This window comes from Phalaenopsis equestris, unplaced genomic scaffold (assembly GCF_001263595.1).
Source record: "Phalaenopsis equestris unplaced genomic scaffold, ASM126359v1 Scaffold206619, whole genome shotgun sequence".
In the NCBI taxonomy this organism is placed as follows: domain Eukaryota; kingdom Viridiplantae; phylum Streptophyta; class Magnoliopsida; order Asparagales; family Orchidaceae; genus Phalaenopsis; species Phalaenopsis equestris.
The window spans coordinates 123,792-147,069 of record NW_018226009.1 but is presented as its reverse complement, the minus strand read 5'-3'; the positions used below and the strand labels follow the sequence as shown (position 1 = coordinate 147,069).

The 23,278-nt window shown below is 32.1% G+C and overlaps 1 protein-coding gene across 3 annotated transcripts in view; it reads left to right on the top strand.

Moving 5' to 3' along the window:
- LOC110036444 (vesicle transport protein SFT2B) overlaps positions 1–20,212 on the top strand; it is a 41,354-nt gene extending 21,142 nt beyond the window's left edge. Inside the window, exons 4-6 of one of the 3 annotated variants that reach the window (XM_020740891.1) lie at positions 6,902–7,019; positions 7,125–7,183; positions 19,947–20,212. In XM_020740891.1, coding sequence (XP_020596550.1) covers positions 6,902–7,019; positions 7,125–7,183; positions 19,947–20,025 — 256 coding nt within the window. In that variant the 3' untranslated portion in view covers positions 20,026–20,212. Of the gene's footprint in view, positions 1–6,901; positions 7,020–7,124; positions 7,237–19,946 lie in introns of all 3 variants that reach the window. The other 2 variants (XM_020740892.1, XM_020740893.1) reach the window with 2 other exon arrangements.
- The last annotated feature ends 3,066 nt before the right edge of the window (positions 20,213–23,278 follow it).

The window sequence follows — 23,278 nt, the reverse complement described above, 5'->3', positions numbered from 1 at the left end:
TCACATTTGCTTCTTCATGAATATCCCAAATTTTGAAATCTTGAATTTTACTCATAAAATTAATTTTATTTGTATCTTTTAAGTTTCTCCATCTAATTCTGCAATGATGAGTCCTAGTATTTTTTATTTTACAACTCTTAATCTTAAAATCTAGAACTAATAAATGATGTTAGGTACTTAAATTCTCACTTGGAATGACCTTACAATCTTTACAATCACGACAAGTTCTTCTCATAAGAAAAAAATCAATGTGCTTTATTAGATCCACGCTTATAAATAATAAGATGCTCATATCTTTTCTTAGATAAAGTAATAACAAAATCATATGCTAAAGCAAAATCTAAAATAACTCAACTTTCTTCATTAGTTACTCCAAAACCGTAGCCACAATGAGTATTTTTAAAGTCTTATATCACTCTATCGACATGTCTCTTTAAATCTCTTACGATAAAAATTCTTTCTTCAAGAGGTATCATTTGTATTGAGTCTTCTAAGTCATTTCAAAATTTATCTTTAGGCCCTGTATCTAAACCTACTTGAGGAGCATAAGCACTTATAATATTAAAAATCTTAGTATCAATGATAATCTTAATGACTATAATTCTATCTTTAACTCTATTAATTTTTACAACATTATCTTTCAAACTCTTATCTATAATAACTCCTACACCATTTATAGCGCGACTCTTATCAGAATACCAAAGTTTAAAACCTAAATTTTCAATCTCCTTAGCCCTTTTTCCAACCCACTTAGTTTCTTGAATACATAAGATATTAATTTTCCTATGAATCATAATATCAACTAATTCCATTAATTTATCATTGAGAGTACCTATATTCCAAGATCCTATCCTAATATTAGTTTCATTAGTTTCATGGACTAACTTCTTTACTCGCATTCGCCCGTAATGTGAGAACCCTTGCTTATTTAACACTACACCCGGATGCCGGTGTTGCGGCTGTTGCACGCTTTTCACTGTATTCATGCTATACAGCACGTCGTTTCCAGGGAACCCTCTAGCACTTACACAATGATCAAAAGGATTCATGTCATGTTTTTTTTCGACAAGTTTTAGGTTGGTTGTCGACTACCTAACGCAACCCTCCACTTTTCACATCCGGGCTTGGGATCAGCAATTACAGTGTTAAGAAAAGGGATGAATGCTTTGGTAAAAAAATTATACAGGCATATCATTGAATTATTTGAAAGAAAGAAGACTATAGTTTACAGATGAATTTCACGAACAAATACAAAGTAGATGAAAGCCTCAAAATATATAAATCAAGATTAGTAGCAAAATGTCATAGTCATATGAAATTGATTATCAAGAAATTTTTTTTCTATTTGCCTGAATTTCAAAACCATAGTTTAATGTAAAATGTTGTCATAATTAGGCTCGGAAGCTTGGAATTATCTTGGCCGGAGTTATTGGTCGGACAGAGGAAAACTATCTAACAATTTCATTTCATAATAAAATAAAATCTAAAACATAACAAAGGCATTATGTTCATAAAAATTTAATTTATAATAGTTCTTCTATTTTTTAATTTTGCAATTGACAAAATAAAAACTGAAATAGTACCTATAAATCTACGCTCTTCAGCGCATATACACGTACTCTTTAGGATCTATTTATCCAACAAATTTTTCTGAAAAATATTAGCAGCTGAAAGTTTGTTAAATTACTTAGTAGACAAATGTTACTTAATTACAATAATTCTTATTTTAAAAATTTTTTTGTAAAAATGTTATAAGCAGTAAAAAGAACTTTTAGCAATGAAAAGAAGCAGCAAAGAAAACAATTTTTCAGTTTACTTGCATTTATTTATGTTACACTCGTTATTGGGAGTCACCGCCTAAATGTACACTTTTAAAAAAAAATTCATGTTTTTTCCAAACCCACCAAAAAGGTAGATATCTATTTTCATTATCATTTTCATTTATATTTCGTGCATGAGTATATCGCTTTTCCAACCAGTACCATCTGAGAGTGATTCTATTTGTATGCATATATTATATTTTAATTATTTTCTTGCATTTAATAGTTAGAAAAAAATATGAACATTTGCACTTTAGAAGAAATGCAGGAAATAGTAAAAATAAGTATAATCGCTTTCATAAATAAACATAACTATTATAAAATAAAAACATATTTACCAACCTATACGATGCAGTATGAAGTCCACTGTCATTTTTCTCAGGTGAAACTTGTCGTTAAATGCACTTATAACAAGTTGGCCTTTATTAGGCCTTCATAAGTTTTATTTTTCATTCACATGAATTCTATCTCAATACTTAGGCATTTTTTTGCCTTCTATCTAATTAAATCATTAATTTAAGCGGCTTTCCTACAGTGCATGTAATAAGTTTGTAATTAGAGAAGCTTACTTGACGTTCTAAACTTAGGGTTTAGAGTTCTGAAAATGTAAATATAACTTAACACTAATTCATTAGATAAATAACATTTAAATATTAAAATCAGTCCCCATACCTGAATTCTTTCATAACAAAGTTGATTTATTGATTTGGCCCTAAATTTTAAAAAATGAATTTTTAGGGTATTATGAAATTAATAAATTAATTAGGAATTAGAATTTCATAAATTAAATTTCCTATTCTTACCAACTCTTCCCAATCCTTACCGACTTACCCCATTTTTTGCGAATTGAGCATGTAAGGGCTCAGTTGAGCTTTCGGGGAAAATTCCTACGGGCTTACATAGCTGAATCAAGCTCTCATGGATGTGGAAAAAGCAACACGAGCCCTTCCTTTGTAACGACACAGGAAGCCTAATTCTTCCTTCTTCTCCCTTGCACAGGAAATGGACGCACATGGAAGGCTTGATTTCTTTCATTTTTGTCACTCACGCTTGTATCTGGCCCTGAAACAGTTGGATACTTTAGATCATGAGGAAGAGCTTCAGCGAGCTACCCGAGCGTATATGAGTTTGGTTCCTCTCTCCCTTCTTGTTGTTGAATGACACACACGCTTAACCGAGCGTCTTATGCATGCAGGAAAGGTTCCCATGAGCTGCACAAGGCTCCTTCAAATGAGGAAATGGACACACGTGGTGAGTTGCACCTTTTTCTCTTCCCCTTTTCCTCCTTCCTTTTCTTCCCTCATGTTCCTCTGCTTCTTTTTCTTTCTCTTCTAGGGTACGACATCTTCTTTCTCTGTCTCTCTCTCGCTCTCTTCTGTTCACTACTCTTGTGAGGTGGGTTCGAATGAGAGGAGACTCGAAAAAAAAAACTCCTCATATTAGCTTTCCCTTAAGCGGTGAGGTCGTTCTCTGAACGACGCTTGCTTCATAGGTGTTGTAAGTAGGCAATCAGTAAAATTTATTTATTTATTTATTTTTAATTCAATTATTTAAAAGTTTATTATTACAATCTTCCCTTATAAAAATTTTGTCCTTGACATTTAAAGTTTAAGAACATAGTTCATATTTTGTTTGACAAGTTTTGAATAACATTCTCTCATTTTTTATTTCTTCTCCCATGTAATATTTTTTTTTGTTTCATGCGTGCATAATACACTAACAAAAGGAATCTCTTGATTCATGAGCTGCTTAATATCATAATATATGATTCTTTCTAGTTCTTCTATAAATGTTATAATAGGGTGAATGTCTAGGGGGCCTCTAACAAGTTTGCTAGCCTCAGCAGAAATATATTTTCTCAATAAGGAGAGATGATAGGCATTATGTACCTTGTACATATATGCAAGTAGGGCAAGCTTGTAAGTCACTTTCTTAATCTTCTTCAAAATCTCGTATGGGCCAATATATCACGAGCACAGTTTCCTAGACTTTCTAATACGTTTAACACCTTTCATCAGATTAACCTGAAAAAAACCAAATTCTTCTACCTCAGATTTCACTGGTTGGTGCTTTTTATCACAATACTTTATTTGCTAGTCTTGATTTGCTTCTGTTTGCCACGAATCAATCAGATCTTCTCAGTAGTTTCATTAACTAAAGCAACACCAATTATTTTTCTTTTATCAGTTTTTACTCAGCAAATAGGTGCCCTGTATTTTCTTCCATAATGAGCTTCATTAGGAGCCATAGCAATAGTGGTTTGGAAGTTATTATTGTATGCAAATTCTATCAGATATATGTGCATTTCTCAACTTCCACCAACATTACTCTCATAAATTCTATCAGAAAATTTATCAAACTCTCAATTATATTATTCCTTCTATTCATCAGCCATCTGTGAACAATAATTTCTTTTTAACAACAATTGTAAGACTTAATAAGATGCTTGCATTCTTCTTTATAATCTTTTAATAAACTCTCTCTTATTTTATTATAAGAAAGAAGTTGATATCCTGCATAATAACAACTCACATCAATAACTTGGTGCAAAAGATAAATTTAATGCATTTGTAGGCATGGAACACTCAAAAAATCATCTTTCAAGTGTTATATCAGCATTATGCATAGCATCTTTAAATGAAAGGAACTTTTTAAGATTAGCTGTGATCTTGGTTTTGTTTTAAGAGCAAAATAATTTTTTAATGTTATCAGTTTAATTTTTTTTTTTGTCATGTTTTTTATCTTGTGCAGTAGAATTTTAGCATTTGAAAAGAGAAGAATACCTCTTCTTTAGTGGCTTGATCACCATATAATTGTGCTTTTTATTGCCATCTTGTATCTTATTTTACTCTAAATGTGTTTTTAATTATTACGTTTGATAACAACAAGCTGTGATACTTTTTACATGAACATTATTTTTCTTATCCCTAATAAGGCATTATTTTGTTCTATTAATACCCTCGTTTTTATAAATAATTTAATAATTCAAAAAATTATATAATTTTCTCATTTCGGTACCTTTATATTTTACTAAAATGATTTTATGCTAAATCCATTTTCTCATGAATACTAATTGATTGATTTTTTTATTATTCTACCATAAATATTAAATACATGTACCTAATGTTCGGAATAAAATAGAATGATTTATGCTCGATAAAGAAGAAAATATCACTCAACTCATTTTTCTTCATTTACATGAATTTATAGTCTGTATTTATGTAAATGTACCTATAAAGATATTTTTACATTTACTAAAATGATTTCTTGCTAAATCCATCTTCTTTGGAACATTATACTGAATTAATTGATTGATTTTTTTATAGTTTTATTTTAATATAAAATATATGACCCAAATGTTAAGGAAAAATAGAATGATTTATACACAATAAAGAAAATAACCTTTATTAATGTCAAAATTTTTTATTTCATTTATATATAATCATGCTATTTATTTATGTATCGAGAGAGTAGCACATCTACAGAGAATTGGATATGTAGATCAAAATGCTTTGAAAAAAAATAAATTTTTCTGTAATAAAACATTCATATCATGAATTTTTTAAGAAGTTATAATAAAATAAATAATATAAAATTGAATTATAATTGTTTAAAATATATTTGAAAATAAAATTAATTGGAAGAAAGCTTTAGTAGAATTTCAAACCTTCAGTAAAGGAGATAATTCTATAGATCGATTATCTTAATAAGAGCTTTGAACTAAAATTTTAAATGATTAATAAGTAGACAATATCAAGCCTAGCCATTAAAGTATTTGGAGACAACTATAGTTAATTTAGATTGGCATGGTTAATTGGTACGATTACTCTTGAGAAAACCCAATATTGATCATAATTTATGAAGTTCAAAGATTCTGTGCGGAAAATTAACACCTGAATAAGTATCCACAAAAAAATATTATGAATATAGTTTAAATATTAGAATCAAATAGAAATATTATCATTCTTAATAATAGTCAACACATTATGATAGTTTAATAAGCCAAGCAAGAAATATATCAATATCCAATAACATTAAATGACAAAATCAAAATGTTATCCTTATCATCATAAAAAGCTTTTTTTGAAAGTTTGCATTTTAACATACGACGTTTGATAAAAGAACCCAACCTTAATTCAGTCAGCTTAAAAGAAATAAAATCCAAAATATCAAACTAAACCATTCTTATAAGCGCAATAAACTAGTACATCTTATAGAAAATACCCTATAAGCAACTTTAAGAATACATAATTAATCAAGAAAGGAGAATACGATATTGCGCTCAAGTGTTAAGTACACATTTTAAAGGAAGACAAAAGATTTAATTTTCAAACTTTAAGAATCAAACCTAGCAAAAGGAGTAGCTGGCATTATTTTAGCCCCGTCAATGTTGTCTCATGCTTGTCTTTGTTATTATGTTCTCACTCGCAGCTTGCACACCACTCGCAGCTTGCAACCCGCAGACTTTTAGTTTTAAGCAATGAGAGCGAGAATATGAGATAGACTATGTGCGTTATAGGGAATTAGGGTTTTTAAATTAATAATTTCTATAATTTTAATATTTTACATAATAAGCGGTATCTTTCATATCAATGATCAACAGTGATTAAACCTATAGGATGAACTGGGCGGTTTTACATAGTTGGGACTGGTTTGCTTGTTCAATCATTGAACCAGTAATTCTAACTAGTTTCACTGATTGGATTTTGGGGGCAATTATTCAGTCTAAACATACCAACCATATGATTGTTCACGGTTTTACCAGTTGGTCCGGTCTACTTTTAGTAGTCATGGCAGAAAGGAAATAAAAGGAATTCACTTGATTCTGGTGATTTTATTTTATAGGACAAATTCATCTTTTAATGAATTTTAAAGTTTCTATAATATTACTCCTGTATTGTTCTTTCCCCACAAGCATATAGAAAAAATCAAAAGTACATGTTGAACATTTACTTTAATCTCCTAGTACTTTTAACTAACAGCCTCTTGGTTTATCATGTCTGCAATAATGTTACTGAGGGATTTCTTGTCATTGGAGCTGCATTTCCTTTTTTTGGCTAAAGCGTTCATTTCTATGGCAGCACAGCATTCCTTATCGGGCCCAAAAGGCAATTTGATTTGATGCTTGATGCTGTTCGTATATATGCAACAGCCATATATATGGCAAGCCTCATAATTGCTCTATTCTGTGCTTTTTATGTAAGTATGACAGTGCTTTAATTGTTTACCTTCAATTAATCAAGTTCGTGATGGCAGATATTTTTCAATACAAAACATAACTTTGTTATTTTTGAAAATATGCAGGTTCACAGTAAACTTTTAACACTTTTGGCCATTATATTAGAGTTTGGTGCTCTTGTATGGTAAGTTCTGAAGAAGAGAAGGATAACTTTGGTATCTACAACTCCTTTTTCTAGTATGATTATTTTACTTAAAAAAGTTTCTCTTTGTTATTTTAAAGGTGGATTTAGCTTTTAATATTGGGCATTGTTATCGTAGTTTTTCTTTTTGCCTATCAAGGCTCATAATCTCTATTTTTTGTTTGTTTTTCTTCCTAGTTACATCAACGTAACTAGAAGTTGAGAATTTATTAAATTTTAACAATCTGGTTGCTTGACGTTCACCATGAATGATGCAAAGTATAATGGTGTAGGGTGTACAAATCGTTTCCCGATCAATAATCATTTTTGAAGTGAAGTGCAAATCTCGAGTGATGTAAACCTCAGTCTATTAGTTGAGATGAAAGGGCACATTTAATCCTGCTTTTTAACTTTTTCTTTTCAATATCAGGAAATGCTTGCTCACCTTTTTTTTTTCCTAGAAACAAATTAACATGTTTGCAAAAATTTTGAAATTATCTCATGCAGTGTTTTCACTTGTTTTCTAAATATCTGTTATGGAAACGAGAAATACATGCACATTCTAATATTTATATTTTTAAGTGGGAACAAAAACGAGATAGAAACAAAATGGAAAAAAAGAACAACATAAATAGGGGAAAAAAATAGAACTACCAGGCTCATGAATGATGATTTTACTTTAGTAGTTTTTTCTCTGTTTTTAGGAATTTCATTTTTAGTTTTCTTTGGTTGCATGCCTATGATGTTCCTTTCAAGTATATGCTGTATTTTCTAATGTTTTGTGCTCCTTGATGCGGTTATCCATTGGTGTTTGTTTTCGAATCTTTGTTTGTTGCTTGTATTTTTCTGCATGGCGTTCATGCACACTTTTGTTTCTATGATATGCTTCAAGTGTACACACTTTTATTCTTGAACTTAATCCTTATAATGAGGTCCTTGTTGTTGGCACCTTCGGCATTACCCATGTTGCTATCTCGTTTACTCTTAAAATTTCTGTGTTGATGGTGAGCTCTTGTTAGGAAGGATCTTTGGTGACCAAGGGCATCCGTTGTTATTTGGCATTTACTAGGAGATGTACTTGCTCGACATTCTACTTCCTCTTGCTATTAAACGTGGTCATGATTTTCATCAGTATCCTTGTACTGCAATTTGCGGTCTTTATTTCTTCCTTTTCAAGTATATTGCTCTTTTTTTGACTCTTATATATCAAAACTTTGGTTTTCTAGGCCACCTCACTAAGGTTCGTCAAGTTGCAATGTATCACACAACCATTTATGATAAGTTTTTTTGAAGGCAACTAATTATGATAATTAGGGATGTAAAGTAGCTGAGCTTGAGCGAGCTGATAATTTTTTTATATTCAAACTGTTTGAAAATTTTGGCATGATTCTGTTTTGCTTATGCTTGAAATTATTCGTGAACAATGTTTGTGTTTGGCTTGTTAGAATTTGCAGCTAACACAAGCCAAACGAGAGCTTTACCGAGGTTAAAAAAATAAGTTTATGATTTAACTAGCTTTTAAGAAGGGTGTTAAAGATCCCATTGAACAATTCCAATCTTTCAACATTTGCCACACATGGGTTACAATTTTAAAATGCCAAGCTTTGAACTATAATTTAATCAATATAAGGTTATATGTCCAAATTATTTGTGACTAGAGAAAAGAAAAAAATAATATCACTAAATATATCACCTGGCGGAGGAATAAGCATGTGATGCTAGCACTAACTGGAAGAGTAGCAAGCTGTTCAACATATTTTGGGCAATGTCAATGATGAGTTATGCCTGCTCTTTATCAGTAATTTCTATGACTTGTTGGATAGAGTAGAGAAGTTTGAGAGACTCAATTTGTCTAGGTCGGCACTACAGATTGAGAGAAATGATATGTACTTGGGATAATTACATACATAGCAGGACCCAGGTGATTTTTTGAACTACTGAACCGGTGCAATTGTGTGTGCCACGATAAAGCCGTTGAAAATTTGATAAAAATGAAAAATATGGGTTGAAGCTTTATCATGAATTTTGATATTTAATTTAGAATTTGAAAAATGGATGAAGGAGGTGCTTGATTTGTAAATTGCAATGTTTTGGGTGCTATATATGTAAGCACGTTGCCTTCATCAATAAGGGTGTTAGTGGAAGACTACTTTTCACTAAACCGTAACAGCTTGTAAAGCCAAAACTCCCTTAGAAAAGTTTGATAAAGAATATCATTTTATGAGAGAGCATATATAAAAGCTCTTTGAGCAAGTACTTAAAGCAAATATCCATTTGTCAATAAATAATAAAACATTGTCTTTATGAGATGGCTTTATATAAAATATTAAAGAAACATGATGAATATGTCTAATTTAAAGACAGGCTTCGAAGGAATATCCACAAATTGAAAATTCTAGCAATTTTCGTTTTGCTTAGAAATCAACAAATGATTACAAATTTAAACTACTGTAACAACAACGACAATAACAACAACAACAAAGCCTTAATCCCACTACGTGGGGTCGGCTACATGAATTCTTTTTCTCCATTGTGTCCTATTTAGTGTCATATTTTCATTTAGTTATAGTAAATTAAGATCATTTTTTATACAATAAGCCCAAGTCTTCCTAGGTCTACCTCTCCCTTTCTTGACACAAGACGAATCTAAAACATCTACTCTCCTAATCGGATCATTAGATGGTCGACATTTAATGTGACCAAACCATCTAAGACGACTATCTAATTTTATCCGTCACAGGAGCTACTCCAACCCTATCACGGATATATTCATTTCGCATTTTGTCTCTAAATGTAAAGCCACTCATCTACCTAATCATTCTCATCTCGACAACAATTAATGCCAAAATTTAGCTCCATAAAGCATTGCAGGTCTCACCACCATCTTATAAAATTTTTCTTTCAGTCTAAGCGGTACTTTTCTATTACACAAAAGGCTTGACTCATTCCTCCACTTCAACCAACCAACTTGAATTCTACTACTAACATCCCCATCTATACACCATCGCTTTGAAGAATGGACTCAAGTTATCTAAATCGTTCACACCTTTTAATAATTTAATCATCCAAAGTCATACTTCTGTCACTAGAGCTACTACTACTAAAATTACATTCCATGTATTCAGTTTTAGTTCTACTTAAATGAAGGCCTTTACACTCCAATGTAGACCTCCATATTTCAAGTTTTTCTTGGGTTTTTTCTCTCGTTTTATCCACGAGAAGGATGTCATCAGTAAAAAGCATACACCAAGGTACATCCTCCTTCAGATGTCCAGTAAGACCATCCATAACTAAAGCAAAAAGATATGGGCTTAAAACCGATCCCTGATATAATCCAACAAAAATAGGAAAATATTTGGTCAATCTCCTTTTAGTTTGAACACAAGTAACAACTCTAGTATACATATCTTTAATGACTTGAAGATAAGTCATATCAACACCTTTCTTCTCAAGAACTCTCCAAAGGATATCTATTGGAACCTTATCGTAAGCTTTTTCTAAATCAATAAAAATCAAATGTAGATTCTCCTTATTATCTCTGAACTTGTCCATCAAACCTCTTAATAAATGTATAGCTTCCATAGTAGACCTGCCCGACATAAATCCAAATTGATTATGAGAAATCTTTGTAATACGTCTTAACTTATGTTCAATTACCATCTCCCATAACTTTAAAGTATGTCACATTAACTTAATTCCTCTATAATTTGCACACTCTTGTGCATCCCCTTTATTCTTAAAAATGGGGTCCAAAATACTCTTCCTCCACTCAGACATCTTTTTAGTTTTTAAAATAATATTAAAGAGTTTAGTAAGCCAAAAAACTCCCAAATCTCCTAAATATTTCCACACTTCAATTGTGATATCATCAAGTCCTACAGACTTTTCACCCTTGGTTTTCTTTAAAGCCTCCTCAACTTTTTTTTACTAATGTGACGGTAAAAATGAAACATTTTATTATTATTCACGATATTAAGAATACTAAAGTAAATCGTATTTTCAGAAACTTCATTAAAAATTTATCAAAATAACTCACCCACCTATGTTAAATATCTTTTTCTAAGAAAAGTACTTTTTAATTTTCATCTTTAATACACTTTACTTGAGTCAAATTTTCACTTTTCTCTTTTCTTTGTTTGGCCAGTTTATACATATATTTTTCACTCTCAATAGAATCTAATCTATTATAAAGATCATTAAAAGCAGAATTTTTAGCTTCACAAATTGTTCTTTTAGACTCCCTGCGGGCCCTCCCTGCGGGCCGTTTGATCACAGATTGTTCTTTTAGACTCCCTGCGAGCCGTTTGATATTTTCTCCAGTTCTCTAAGCTTTATAATTTAAACCAATTTTTATAACATAATTTCTTATATTTTATCTTTTCTTGCATATTATTATTCCACCACCAACTATTTTTATTTATAAAAATATTTTCTTTTGATTCCCCAATCACATCTTTTGCTACTTGTTTAATTGTGTGTGTTACTTTATCCTACATAACATTTGCTTATTCATGAACTTCCCAAATTTTGAAATCTTGAATTTTACTCATAAAAATAATTTTATTTGTTTCTTTTAGGTTCTCCCATCTAATTCTATGATAATAAGTCATAGTATTCTTTATTTTAGAACTCTTCATCTTATAATTTAGAACTTAAATTCTCGCTTGGAATGACCTTACAATCTTTACAATCTCGACGATATCTTCTTCTCATAATAAAATAATCAATTTGTGTTTTATTAGATCCACTCTTATAAGTAACAAGTTGCTCATCTCTTTTTTTGAATAAAGTATTAGTAAAGAAAATCATACGCTAAAGCAAAATCTAAAATAGCTCTACCTTCTCATTAGTTACTCCAAAACCGTAGTCACCATGAGTATTTCTGAAGTCTTCTACCACTCTATCGACATGTCCATTTAAATCTCCTCCAATAAAAATTTTTTCTTCAAGAGATTTGTATTAAGTCTTCTAAGTTATTCCAAAAATTATCTTTAGACCCTGTATCTAAACCTACTTGAGGAGCATAAACACTTATAATATTAAAAATCTTAGTATCAATGATAATTTTACGGGCTATTAATTCTATCTCAAACTCTATTAATTTTTATAACATTATCTTTCAAACTCTTATCTTTAATTACACCTAGACCATTTCTAGTGCGACTTTTACCAGAATACCAAAGTTTAAAACCTAACTTATCAATCTTCTTAGCCTTTTCTTCAACCCATTTAGTTTCTTGAATACATAAGATATTAATTTTCCTATGAATCATAATATCAACTAATTCCATTAATTTACCATTGAGAGTACATATATTCCAAGATCCTATCCTAGTATTAGTTTGATTAGTTTCATGGACTAACTTCTTTACCCGCATTCGTCCGTAATATGAGAATCCTTGCTTATTTGATACTACACCCGGGCGCCGCGGGCGCCGGTGTAGCGGCCCTTACACTTTTCACTATATTCAGGCTATACAACGCGTCGCTTTCAGGGGACGCCCTAACACTTATACAATGATAAAAAAGATTTATATCATGATTTTTTCGACAAGTTTTACGCTGCTATCGATTACCTAACACAACCCTCCACTTTACACAATGATTAAAACTACTGTAAGAATTTGGAAATTCAAGATTGTATGAAGACATGTTGAATTTATTATAAAGGCTTAACATAAATAACATCTCCACTTTCATAAAGCGAAATTAAAAGTGTTAGTTCATCTTTCGTTTATAAAATTTTTCTGTCAAATAAAATTTCATCTTCAAAATTTTCGCTTTCTTGCGAGTCAATCTCATTTTCTCTATCTTATACATTATGCAGGTCAAGATGAGCCAACTCTCATTCTTGATGAACCCCCATTTTGTTTTGTTCTACTATCATTTGATCAATTTCTTCTGATGTCTCTTCAATTTGTCTCTAACGGAGATTTTCTTCACTAAATTAATTATTTGCACCAACATCGGCTATCTCCTTAATTATCCGCCCACAACCTTCAAGGATAGAATCCAAAATAATTGATTCAATTACATATTTAAGATAATCTTTTTTCAAGGTTTGGTTGTACTTGATGACAATTAAATCATTCAAGTGTTTTTGATTTAATCAAATTTTTTTCTTTGTTTGATTTTGTAGAAAAAATGTATAATGAACACAAAGTATAAGAATTATTATTATAGTTAAAATTAAGAATGATTACAAGTCAATTCTAAAATCTTATGATCAGTTTTTGTAAAGTTGGAGTTGTTGTATCTTATACTTTTTACAACTAAGCTATTTTAAAAATGAGAATGTTATATTCAAGAAAAAAATTAATCAATTAAAGATTCAAAATTGAAGGGGCAGACCCCTTGTGAGTGGGAAGCATTCCCTTCATTGAATACCTCAGGATCATCAGCTTCATTTGTAATGGGTGCAAGCCTTCCAGGAGACATAACACGGGGATCATCAGAGATCACTCTCTGAGTACAAACAGTAGAGAGATCCTCAGCATTGGCCAAAGTTGGGGTGACTACAGCTGTGGTAGCTAGAGGAGACTGCTTGTCCAATGAACTGGTTAAAATCTGTGGAGGGTTTGGAAGGATGGGTGGATCAGAAGATGTTTGTGCAGACCTAGATGTCTTTGGCCTAGGATGGAGTCTATAGCACCTATCATTGGTATGCCCAAACATTCTGCAAAAAGTGCAGTAGCACGCACGCACGCATATGCTTTAGGCTGAGATTCATGGATATGATGCAAATATTTTCTATTTTATAACACAGATTTTTGGCGTTGACATCGAGCATTAATGTCGAGATTCCGAAGTATTTATTGAAATAATTGTCACCGAGCAAAAGTAGATGCAAAATGAGATTTAAAGGGCAAAGATTTTCTTTGATCAATATTCTCAAAATTCAGCTAAAATGACTTTAAAATTTGCAAGTCTTGACGATTCAAGTTGGAAGGATTCAAGTTTTATCATAGTTCATGCCTAGGACTCAAAAAGGGTTAAAAAGGTCGAACTCAACGAGCCCCAAATATGGCCGAGTCGCTGATAGCTCGCTTTACTAAATAAGCCATAAAACGGTCGTAATGAAGGAGCAAGCTTCTGCTACTCAAAAGCCATAAAAATGACCGCAGCAGGAGAGCCCCTACATTGTTAGTCTGATGATAGAAATTGTCTAGTTCCCAAACTCATCCAATTTGACAAGTCTTCCAAATCCAATTTTTCTTTGACAAGTTGATAGATAAATGAAAATCCCTAATCTATAAACTGAAGCTTCTTAAGCCGAAGAAGTGCAAGTTCGTTATAATCCATGTATAGGACTCAAATGGTTCAGTAAGGTCGGACTCAACAAGCCCAAATATGATCGAGTCACTGATAACTTTCCTCACTTAACAAGTCATAAAAATGACCGCAATGAAGAAGCCTTTATTTGTTTGTTCAATAACAAAAATTATCAAAGTCCAAGTCTATTCAACTTGAGAAGAAATAAAAAGAAATGAATATCACTCAAGAAAGCATCAAGCTAAGCTCAATATTCTATTCAAATTCAAAATAAATCAAATATTTTCAAATAGACTGATTAGGCTTAAGACACATACTAGATGAATTCTTTTATTCAACTAGCCCGTTAAAGCAAAAAGCATAAGCCGAAGGAGTTTTCCTATAGTTCGTTCAAATCTCGATGCTAAACTAAGGAGATTTAATCGCTAACAAGTCAGATAAAGCACTAAGCATATGAATGCCAATCTTTTGTCACTGAATCAATAAAAGTATGAAGGTTAGGTCATTGTATGCATCCTTCAACAACTCCGCCAGGCACAAAGCTATAACTGAAGGTGCGCTCACTTACCTGACAAGTCCGCAGAGGCAATTCAGTTCAATTCTTTTAACAAGTCAACTAAAGCACAAAGCTATGACTGAAGGCATGCTCATTCACCAGACAAGTCTATAGAGACAATTCAGGTTAATTACTTCATTGAGCATGTCAGAACAGTAAATGTAGGCGATGTAAACCAGAATTGGTATATAACACTATAAGCTTGTATATTTAGCGCAAAATTATACTTTGCATTGGCATCCGACTAGCATTCTTGAAGATTTGCAAAGTGAAATCTTCAATGTGGTCATCCAAACAAAGTTTTTTGAAATCGAGAACCACATTTGTTGGGGGGCATTTGTTGACCATAGAAATAAAAATGGGAGGGGAAAAATAAAAAAAAAAGTTATATTAACTAAAATTAAATTAATTAACTTAAAATGATACTTGATCCCGCCTCTTAGAGCCTGCTCAAATGATAACCTTTCCCTCATAATCGTTCCCTTCCGGTTACAAACAAACGAACAAAAGAAAAAAAAAAACTCTCATTTGCACATTTTTTGCCATTCCTCGCAAGCATACTTACTCTTCGGTTCGGAATCTGCACAACGAAACAATAAATCCTTTGCCTGTATTTCTTCTATATTTCTTATATATTTGTTCTTCACTGTTGGCATACCACTCTTCTCAATTCAAACGATTGAAGCCTTCCTGTGTTGCGATCTTTCTAATTGCATGTAATTCCTAAATATTTTTCTGTTTAATCTATTCTTTTTCTTCCCACACGCATGAATTTTTCACTTTTATGTTGTAACAATCCGCAAATACATCTCCTGTTTGGAATTGAGGACTTTAAATTATTGTGTCCCAGTCCTTCAATTCCTACACAGTGCCTTCCCTCTCTCATACGCCACCTGATCGAATCTCCTACCTACAATGCCTCTCCGGCTGCTCAATACTACCTATGCAGTTGCTCATATAAGCCGCAACAGAATCCTCCACTCGCCAAACTTTCCTTGTCTTTGCATGTCACATGCTATCCCTACTACGTCTCCCTACTGCGATTTGTTCTCCCTGTCGTCGTCGCAAGCCCCCTTCCTAAAGCCATTGCCCTAGCCGTTTGCCACTGCTCCTTCCTGTCGCGCCTCTCGAACCATGCCCGAACCCTTGTTCCTTGCAAGATCTCCTCTGTTCCTCCCTTGCGCAGCCTACACGAAAGAGTCTTTGCTCGATCCTCCAATATCTGTGCCAAACTCTTCCTTGTGTTTCAACCTGTCGAAGCCGAACTCCCGCTGCCATAGAATTTGACTCGCTCCTCCTTATTGTCAGACCCGATCCCTTCTACCAACTTAAGCCTTTTTTATTGTTTATTTTATTTAATTATTGTTGATGTGTGTTGTTATAAGAAAAGAGGATCTATTATGATGCTTTATTTTGTCATCACTGTCAATGACATCGAGGCTCGGAAATGTATAAATTTGAGGTAATGAGAAAATTTTGAAAATCTCCATTCAAGAAGAGCACAATACTCGGCGGACGGGAAAATCGTGAACTCGTCTAGAGAATTTTTTTTTAAATTTAGGGTTTTTTCTAAGCCTGCCACCTGATATGCAATACAGCTACTAGCGGACAGAAGACGATCTATTTTTGAAGTCTAAAATCATAATGTTTTTGCAAATATTTTAAGATCTAAATGATTTCAAAAATCTATCTAAATTTCGTGGTTATCTCGTAAATCAAATGTGATATCTTGAAATGTGAGCTTACTTTTAGACTTAGATGATTACCATTTGAGATACTCATGAGTTATGTATGCTTTGAGGTCTATATAAGCAAATCAATTATATATATATTTTTTAAAATCGTGCATATGCCTCCTAACGTAAATTCCATATTAGTTTCATGGCTTAAATAAAATTTTTCAAGTTTTCAAAGCTTATAAAACTCTTGAAGTTATTCAAATATAGAAAATTAAATGCCCGCATGTGCTCCTAATGTGTTAAATGCTAAAATACATGGTTCGAGAATGCTGTGCGGGCTAATCAGGCCGCCTTGTCTGTAAGGTAAGGTTGTAAGTCTCAACCAAGAAGTTTGATCCTTCTCGTAAGGTGTGAAGTTGACGAGTCTGGTAATTTTGAAATAATGCCCAAATCCTAAAGGTTGAAATTTACAAATCTAAATCATCTAGTCCGATCTTTAAACGAACAGGAGTTGACAAGATTTTAACCCTAAAAAAATGAAATTAAATGCCCCTTCAAATATAAATGTTTTAAACGCTTAACTCTCCAATGATGGCTGAGTTAATAGGATATTTTAATCGGAGGGTTTAATCTTAAAAATCAATATTTTTAAAATAACTAACTAATATGCAAGTTAAATTCAATCAATTAAAAGCTAAAAATAAAATTCATCTGTCCTCCGCAATAGTTTGTTGAGGGTGTCAAATTCCCGAATGACCTTAGCTCACAAGAAGCTTATGTCAAATTGTGTCCCTATGTTCACAATCAAAACAATTAAACGCTAGTAAGGACGTGACTCGAGTCTTCTATCTGCGTGATTTTGCCTCCAAATGACACTACAAAATAGCTGTTATGACTAGAGTCCTATGATTGAGTGGTTGTCGCCAAATGATATTATTATATCACAGTCACGGCCGTAGCTCGTATGTTCTCCAAACGACTTTCTACCCTTGTGTTGTGAATCATTCGAGTACAATTGATTACATAAAACCTTCTGTTAGCGAAAGTCGACTAAAATTTATCGCATTAGATAAATATCCATATCAAATCTATAAGGATCTATTGGATGCCGCAACCCATGACTGCTGATAAGAATCTTTCTATCAGGTTGGGTCTCCTTTGACTAAGTAAATCATGGGCCTTGACTGCCCGGGATGACAAAATCATGAGATATTAAGCAGATTCCGTCTTCATTCCCCCACCATTCACTTTAAGCTTCAAGCGATAGATTTTATAATTTAAAATTTTAGCTTTGCTGTTATTATATGCTGAATACTCAATTATAAGTAACTAGCCTTAGTCAAAACTGCTATCCTGTTATTACGAGAGGTAATTAGCCATTGGGGCTTACACCTTTGAGAAACCTCGAACCGTAGATCAAAAAGTCCTTGTAGAATGAGGGCGCAATCTCTACATAGTGTCTTATCTACAATCAAATCTACCTTTTGAAAATTTGACTCTCTAAAGCTCTCTAAATTATGCAAAATTAAAATGAAATACAGAAAGTTCAGGGAGAGCCTTTGGAATTTTTGGAGCCCACATTCCAGAGCTGTCATTCACATATAGTGAGAGTATCGGTTTGTCAATATATACTCTCACTTCTATGATATTGATGCAAAACGTCCTTAGAAATACAGATCAGGCCAACTGTTACATAATTGGTGACTTTATGCAATGTCCAAAGTGCAACTTTGAGGATGCTATGAGGCCTTTGTTGGGAATAATGCTAGCTTTAAGCAAGAGTTCTCTTTTGCTTGTCAGGCCTTCTCCCACTTGACCGACCCTTGCCCGTCTAGATTTGGATACTTGGTCAACCCTAGGTAAGTTGACCTTTGTTGCCCAACTTACTTTTGTACAAATTTGACACTTGACAAACTTCTGCATATTTTGCCTTTGTCACCAAAACTACTTTTACTCTTTCGGCCTTGATATTGGATCGACCCCCAACCTCCCATTTGGGTTTTTCACTTTTCATCTCAACTATTGCCCATTCAATTTTGATATCTGATGGGCTCTTGCATCTCTACTATTGCCCATTCAAATGAGGTTTTGCATCTCTTTAGATCTTCTTGTCATTTTGCTACACAAAACTTCTGAACTTTCACCATTAGTAATATCACAATGTTATCGCAGACATCTAGCGTCATCTATCAAATGTGGTTTAGGCACCAGTTTGATCGACTAAGGCGTGTTAGCTGAAGGGCGAGCACATTTAATCTGTACACATTTTTTATGATAAGATGGGGACCATCACTTCTTTGTATATGGATCAGCATATATTGATAATCTGGATATTCTTAGATTAAAGGATACAATTAGGTCTCCTATTGCAATTCTTTTGAAGTTTTATATATTGAATTTATTGGGAGCATTGGGTATTTGTGAAAAAAGCCCCACCATGGTCTTCATCCCTTTGTTGGATTTATGTCTATATGATTCATCCTTTCAGTAGGATTCATCTGGGAAAACTGTACGAAATGACGAACATTTTGAGAAAAATTTGTTGAAATTTTTTCAATATACTGGTTGAGCTGGCACAATTTGGAGAAATTTTGCTGACGCGAAACCTTTCTTTGCTCATCTGTCATATATCATCGCTTGCGGAAGACCAACTGGGACTCTTTATAGTCAAATTGATGATGTGTTTTGTCCACAACTTGTTGGATATTGTCACATACGGTCTTGATTTCTCAGCTAATAAAAGTAGGTATTCGTATAAGATTGATCTACCTCATTTGGTTATTTGATGCTGTCCATTTCTGTAACCCTAAAGCCCCATTCCCTATGACTTCTGGATCATTCTCATTTGATGATTCAATACCGTCATTTCCTAATTATTTGGTAAAAATTGCTATTTTGGTTTGTTCTTGTGATTTTTGTTTTCTGATTTCTTCACTTTTAAAAGTTCCATTTCTTGTATATGCATGATTGGTCATATTCCTGGACTAAGACAACTGCATCCTTCTCTGATTTAGAATTGCAACCGAATGCGTACTACTATCATGCCCAAAAGTGGGGCTAATATAATTTTATTTGAAATGGAACTTTTATGTATCTAAGACTTAAATTTTGCTTTTACATGTATACCACACAAATCTTTCAACTTTTTAATGCACAAGCATTTTAGTGGTATTTATGTAAATCATCCTTTTTTTTGGTTACTTTTGTATATTTGTTAGTTTTTATCTTTTTTGATCCGTATTATCTGCTTTCTGAATAGGTATGGTCTGAGCTACATTCCTTTTGCCCGATCAATGGTTTCAAAGATCTTTTATGCTTGCTTGGACACGGAGTTCTGAGCTTCACTCAGTTTTGCTTATGGATTGCAAATTGGTTCAATTAATGGATTTTTTTCCCCCTTTTTTTATAAATGGGAGTGAATGCAGTACATGTTATTGAAACACGTTACGATACTTTAATGTTTGCTTCCATTTCTGTAAATAGAAGAGCTATGTTCCTTGTCAATTAAATGAAATTTTATTTCAGCATGCAATATTTGAGAATTCATTTTTTTTAATAGCATTATCTATTTTTCAGTTCACATTATTATTTTAATTACATCAAACTGTAAGTTTAAGTTAATTACACATGTTAATTAACTTACACTAATAGTTTTGTGCAGGGCTGGCAAAATGACTCATTCATGGATAGCTCGTGCTGAGCACGAATGACTTCTTTGGGCTTGGTATATATATAACCTGATTGAGGGGCGAGTACCCCCTCTTTGATGCAACAGTCGCCAGAGACATGATTCAAACCCATGATCAGAAGGGACTTGCACATCCTAAGAGGATGTTATACCAACTGACCTGGGAACACGACACATTATGATTATATTCATATTTATGTATACATATATGTATGTATATGTATGTATGCATGCACATACACAGGTTTTTAAAATAGCATTTAACATACATACACATTTTATATATAATCACAAATATCCAAACAAATAAAATGTCTTTAATATACATAGATACATGCACATTTATAAAGATAGTTTTAATATATATTTAATAAACGTACACCTTTGTATACTAACATTTAATTATATGTTTAATTATATATATATATATTGTTAAATTATTGTATAATTGATTAAATATAATATGAATTACTTATTTAATATATCAATTAAATTTGTTGATTGATTGAGTTAGATATTTATTAAATAATGTTTACTGATTAAATTCTTTAAAATTTAAATTGAATGTTTAATGGATTAATTAAATTAATAATTATTCAATTAATCAAATTATTGGGTTAAAGTTTCAGTTAGAAATAGATTGGATGAATTTATAAAATCTTAAATAATAAGGTTTTCAGGTAAATTTTTTTAATTGTAATTAATGAGATTTAAATATGTTTTAAGACTTAATGCAAATAATTATAATATAATTAACCTATAAATGATTCTACTAACTAAATTTAGTCCTTATAAGCTCTCTGTTTTTGTGCTTTAGTGATTTTAGCATTTAGTTTTGATTAAATAAAAATCATACAAGTGTTAATTATTACATACAAGGAATAAGCCATGAAAAACTTATGGATAACTTACTTTAATATGTAACATTTAAGAAACATACTTTTAGGCATAAAGGAAACTATTATTAAACTACATAGCATGCATACACTGTTTAAGCATGAACATGGAGTAAACATGAGTAACATAAAATGATAGCATCACATATGCATAATTAAAAAAAAAAAAAAAAAAAAAAAAACAAAACTATGTTAAATTGTACATAATAATATTAAACAAGCATGTAGCAAAATAGTTGGATCAAAAACCTATGACCACATGCAATTGTGTTCTCAGTTTGGACAAATTTGAATGAATACATGTTAGATTTATATAATAAAATCAATTAAACGGTATAAAATGGTGATTATAAAAAAAAGACATGATTTTATACAAAATTGTTTTAGTTTGAATGAGAGCATTAATTAAACACATTAATCAAAACTACAACAAAAGCCTTATAGAATTTGAATGAGATTTGAAAACTTTCTTTAATTAATATCAAAACAACATGATAGAATGCAAATAAATGAAATTCCCCATGGCTTTATACAAGAATATTTCGGTTTAGAGAAATACATGGTGAAATTTCATGAAATTGTTGCATGAATGTATGCAGAAATGTTACCTAAAGTCTTTGGGATAAGAATCATCAATAAAAAAACCCTATAAATTTAAGAAGAGAGCTTATGAAATTAATAGAGAAACATCATAACTTCCCTTTAAAATGAATTGATTAGAATGCTTGCCTTAATTGCTCTTTGAATTCTTCCTTGAAGCTCACGATTTGCCCGTCGAATGACAATAAAATATGGTGAAAAGTGAAGAGGAAGAATCTTTTTTCTTGGAATTTAGGAAGGAGAGGGAGTTCTTGGCTGATTGTGGCATGAATCTTGGCTGAATTGGAGGTTTCAACAATTTAATTAAGGGAGTAGGGCGGTTTTCATAGAGTATTGGGGTAGATGGATGGTTATGAAGTAGAGAGGAGTTTATTTTTGAAATTAATGGTAGAGATTTGGTAACAATGGAGGTATTTCGGCTGCTGCCACTTGATACAGATATATTTAAGCTCAAGGATTTCTAATGTGTCAATTAATGGAAAAAATGAATAATTAATTAAATGGGTAAATGACATTTTTTGTAAATAAGTCCAAAAAGTAAAATTAACAAGGCTGATCAAATAAATTTGAAAATATATTCCAACTTGAAGAGAACAAAATAAGAAATTCAATAGTCAAAATGGTTTAAAAAATAGAGTTGTGAAACTCAAAATTTGTTGACTGAGTAGTTAAGGTTTAACCAAAAATTTGACTTTGGTCAAATGAATAAAGAAAATATAAATGAGTTTAATGGTTCAATTGTTTTTGGCTAGTTCAACATCTATAGAAAAATATGTTTGGTTAAAGAGGGCACAACTTTATGTAAAAGTTTTTTCAACTGATGATCTGATTGATTTGCATGGTCTTTATTAGTGATAATAAGCTTCATTTAAATTTCAAATGAGGTTTTTATCCTTATAATAATATTTAGAGAGAAATCAATAATTTCAAGGTTTAGTCAATATTGATTTCAAGTGAAGCCTAATCAAGCTTCAGTCAATGGAAAGAGGGTTGACAAAAAATAAGGCCAACATCCTCTTCAGTGTCGCCTTCTTGAAGTACTTCTTATCTTGGATGATGTCCACAATCTCTGTTATCGAAAATCTCAATTAAGTGTCTTAGGGTCTCTCAAACGCATTGAAGGGTTATTCATAATGTTGGGTCAACCTCTCATAATACTGAGTCAGTTGCCGATTCGGGTTTCTTATCTGGCTTCATTTATCGTTGCAATGGTCAGAATCCCTAATATCTGAATTCCATTGACACTTCATACATTGGTTAGATGGTTGGTCTGGGATCCTCCCACGATTTTCACTCACTACTTGATAGGGTCTCTTCTGGACCCGGCGATTTGCCAGCTCCGGATGGTGGATGCTCTCCTTGACAATGATGTGCTTGTTGGCCATTTATGACAGCCCGACGAAATTC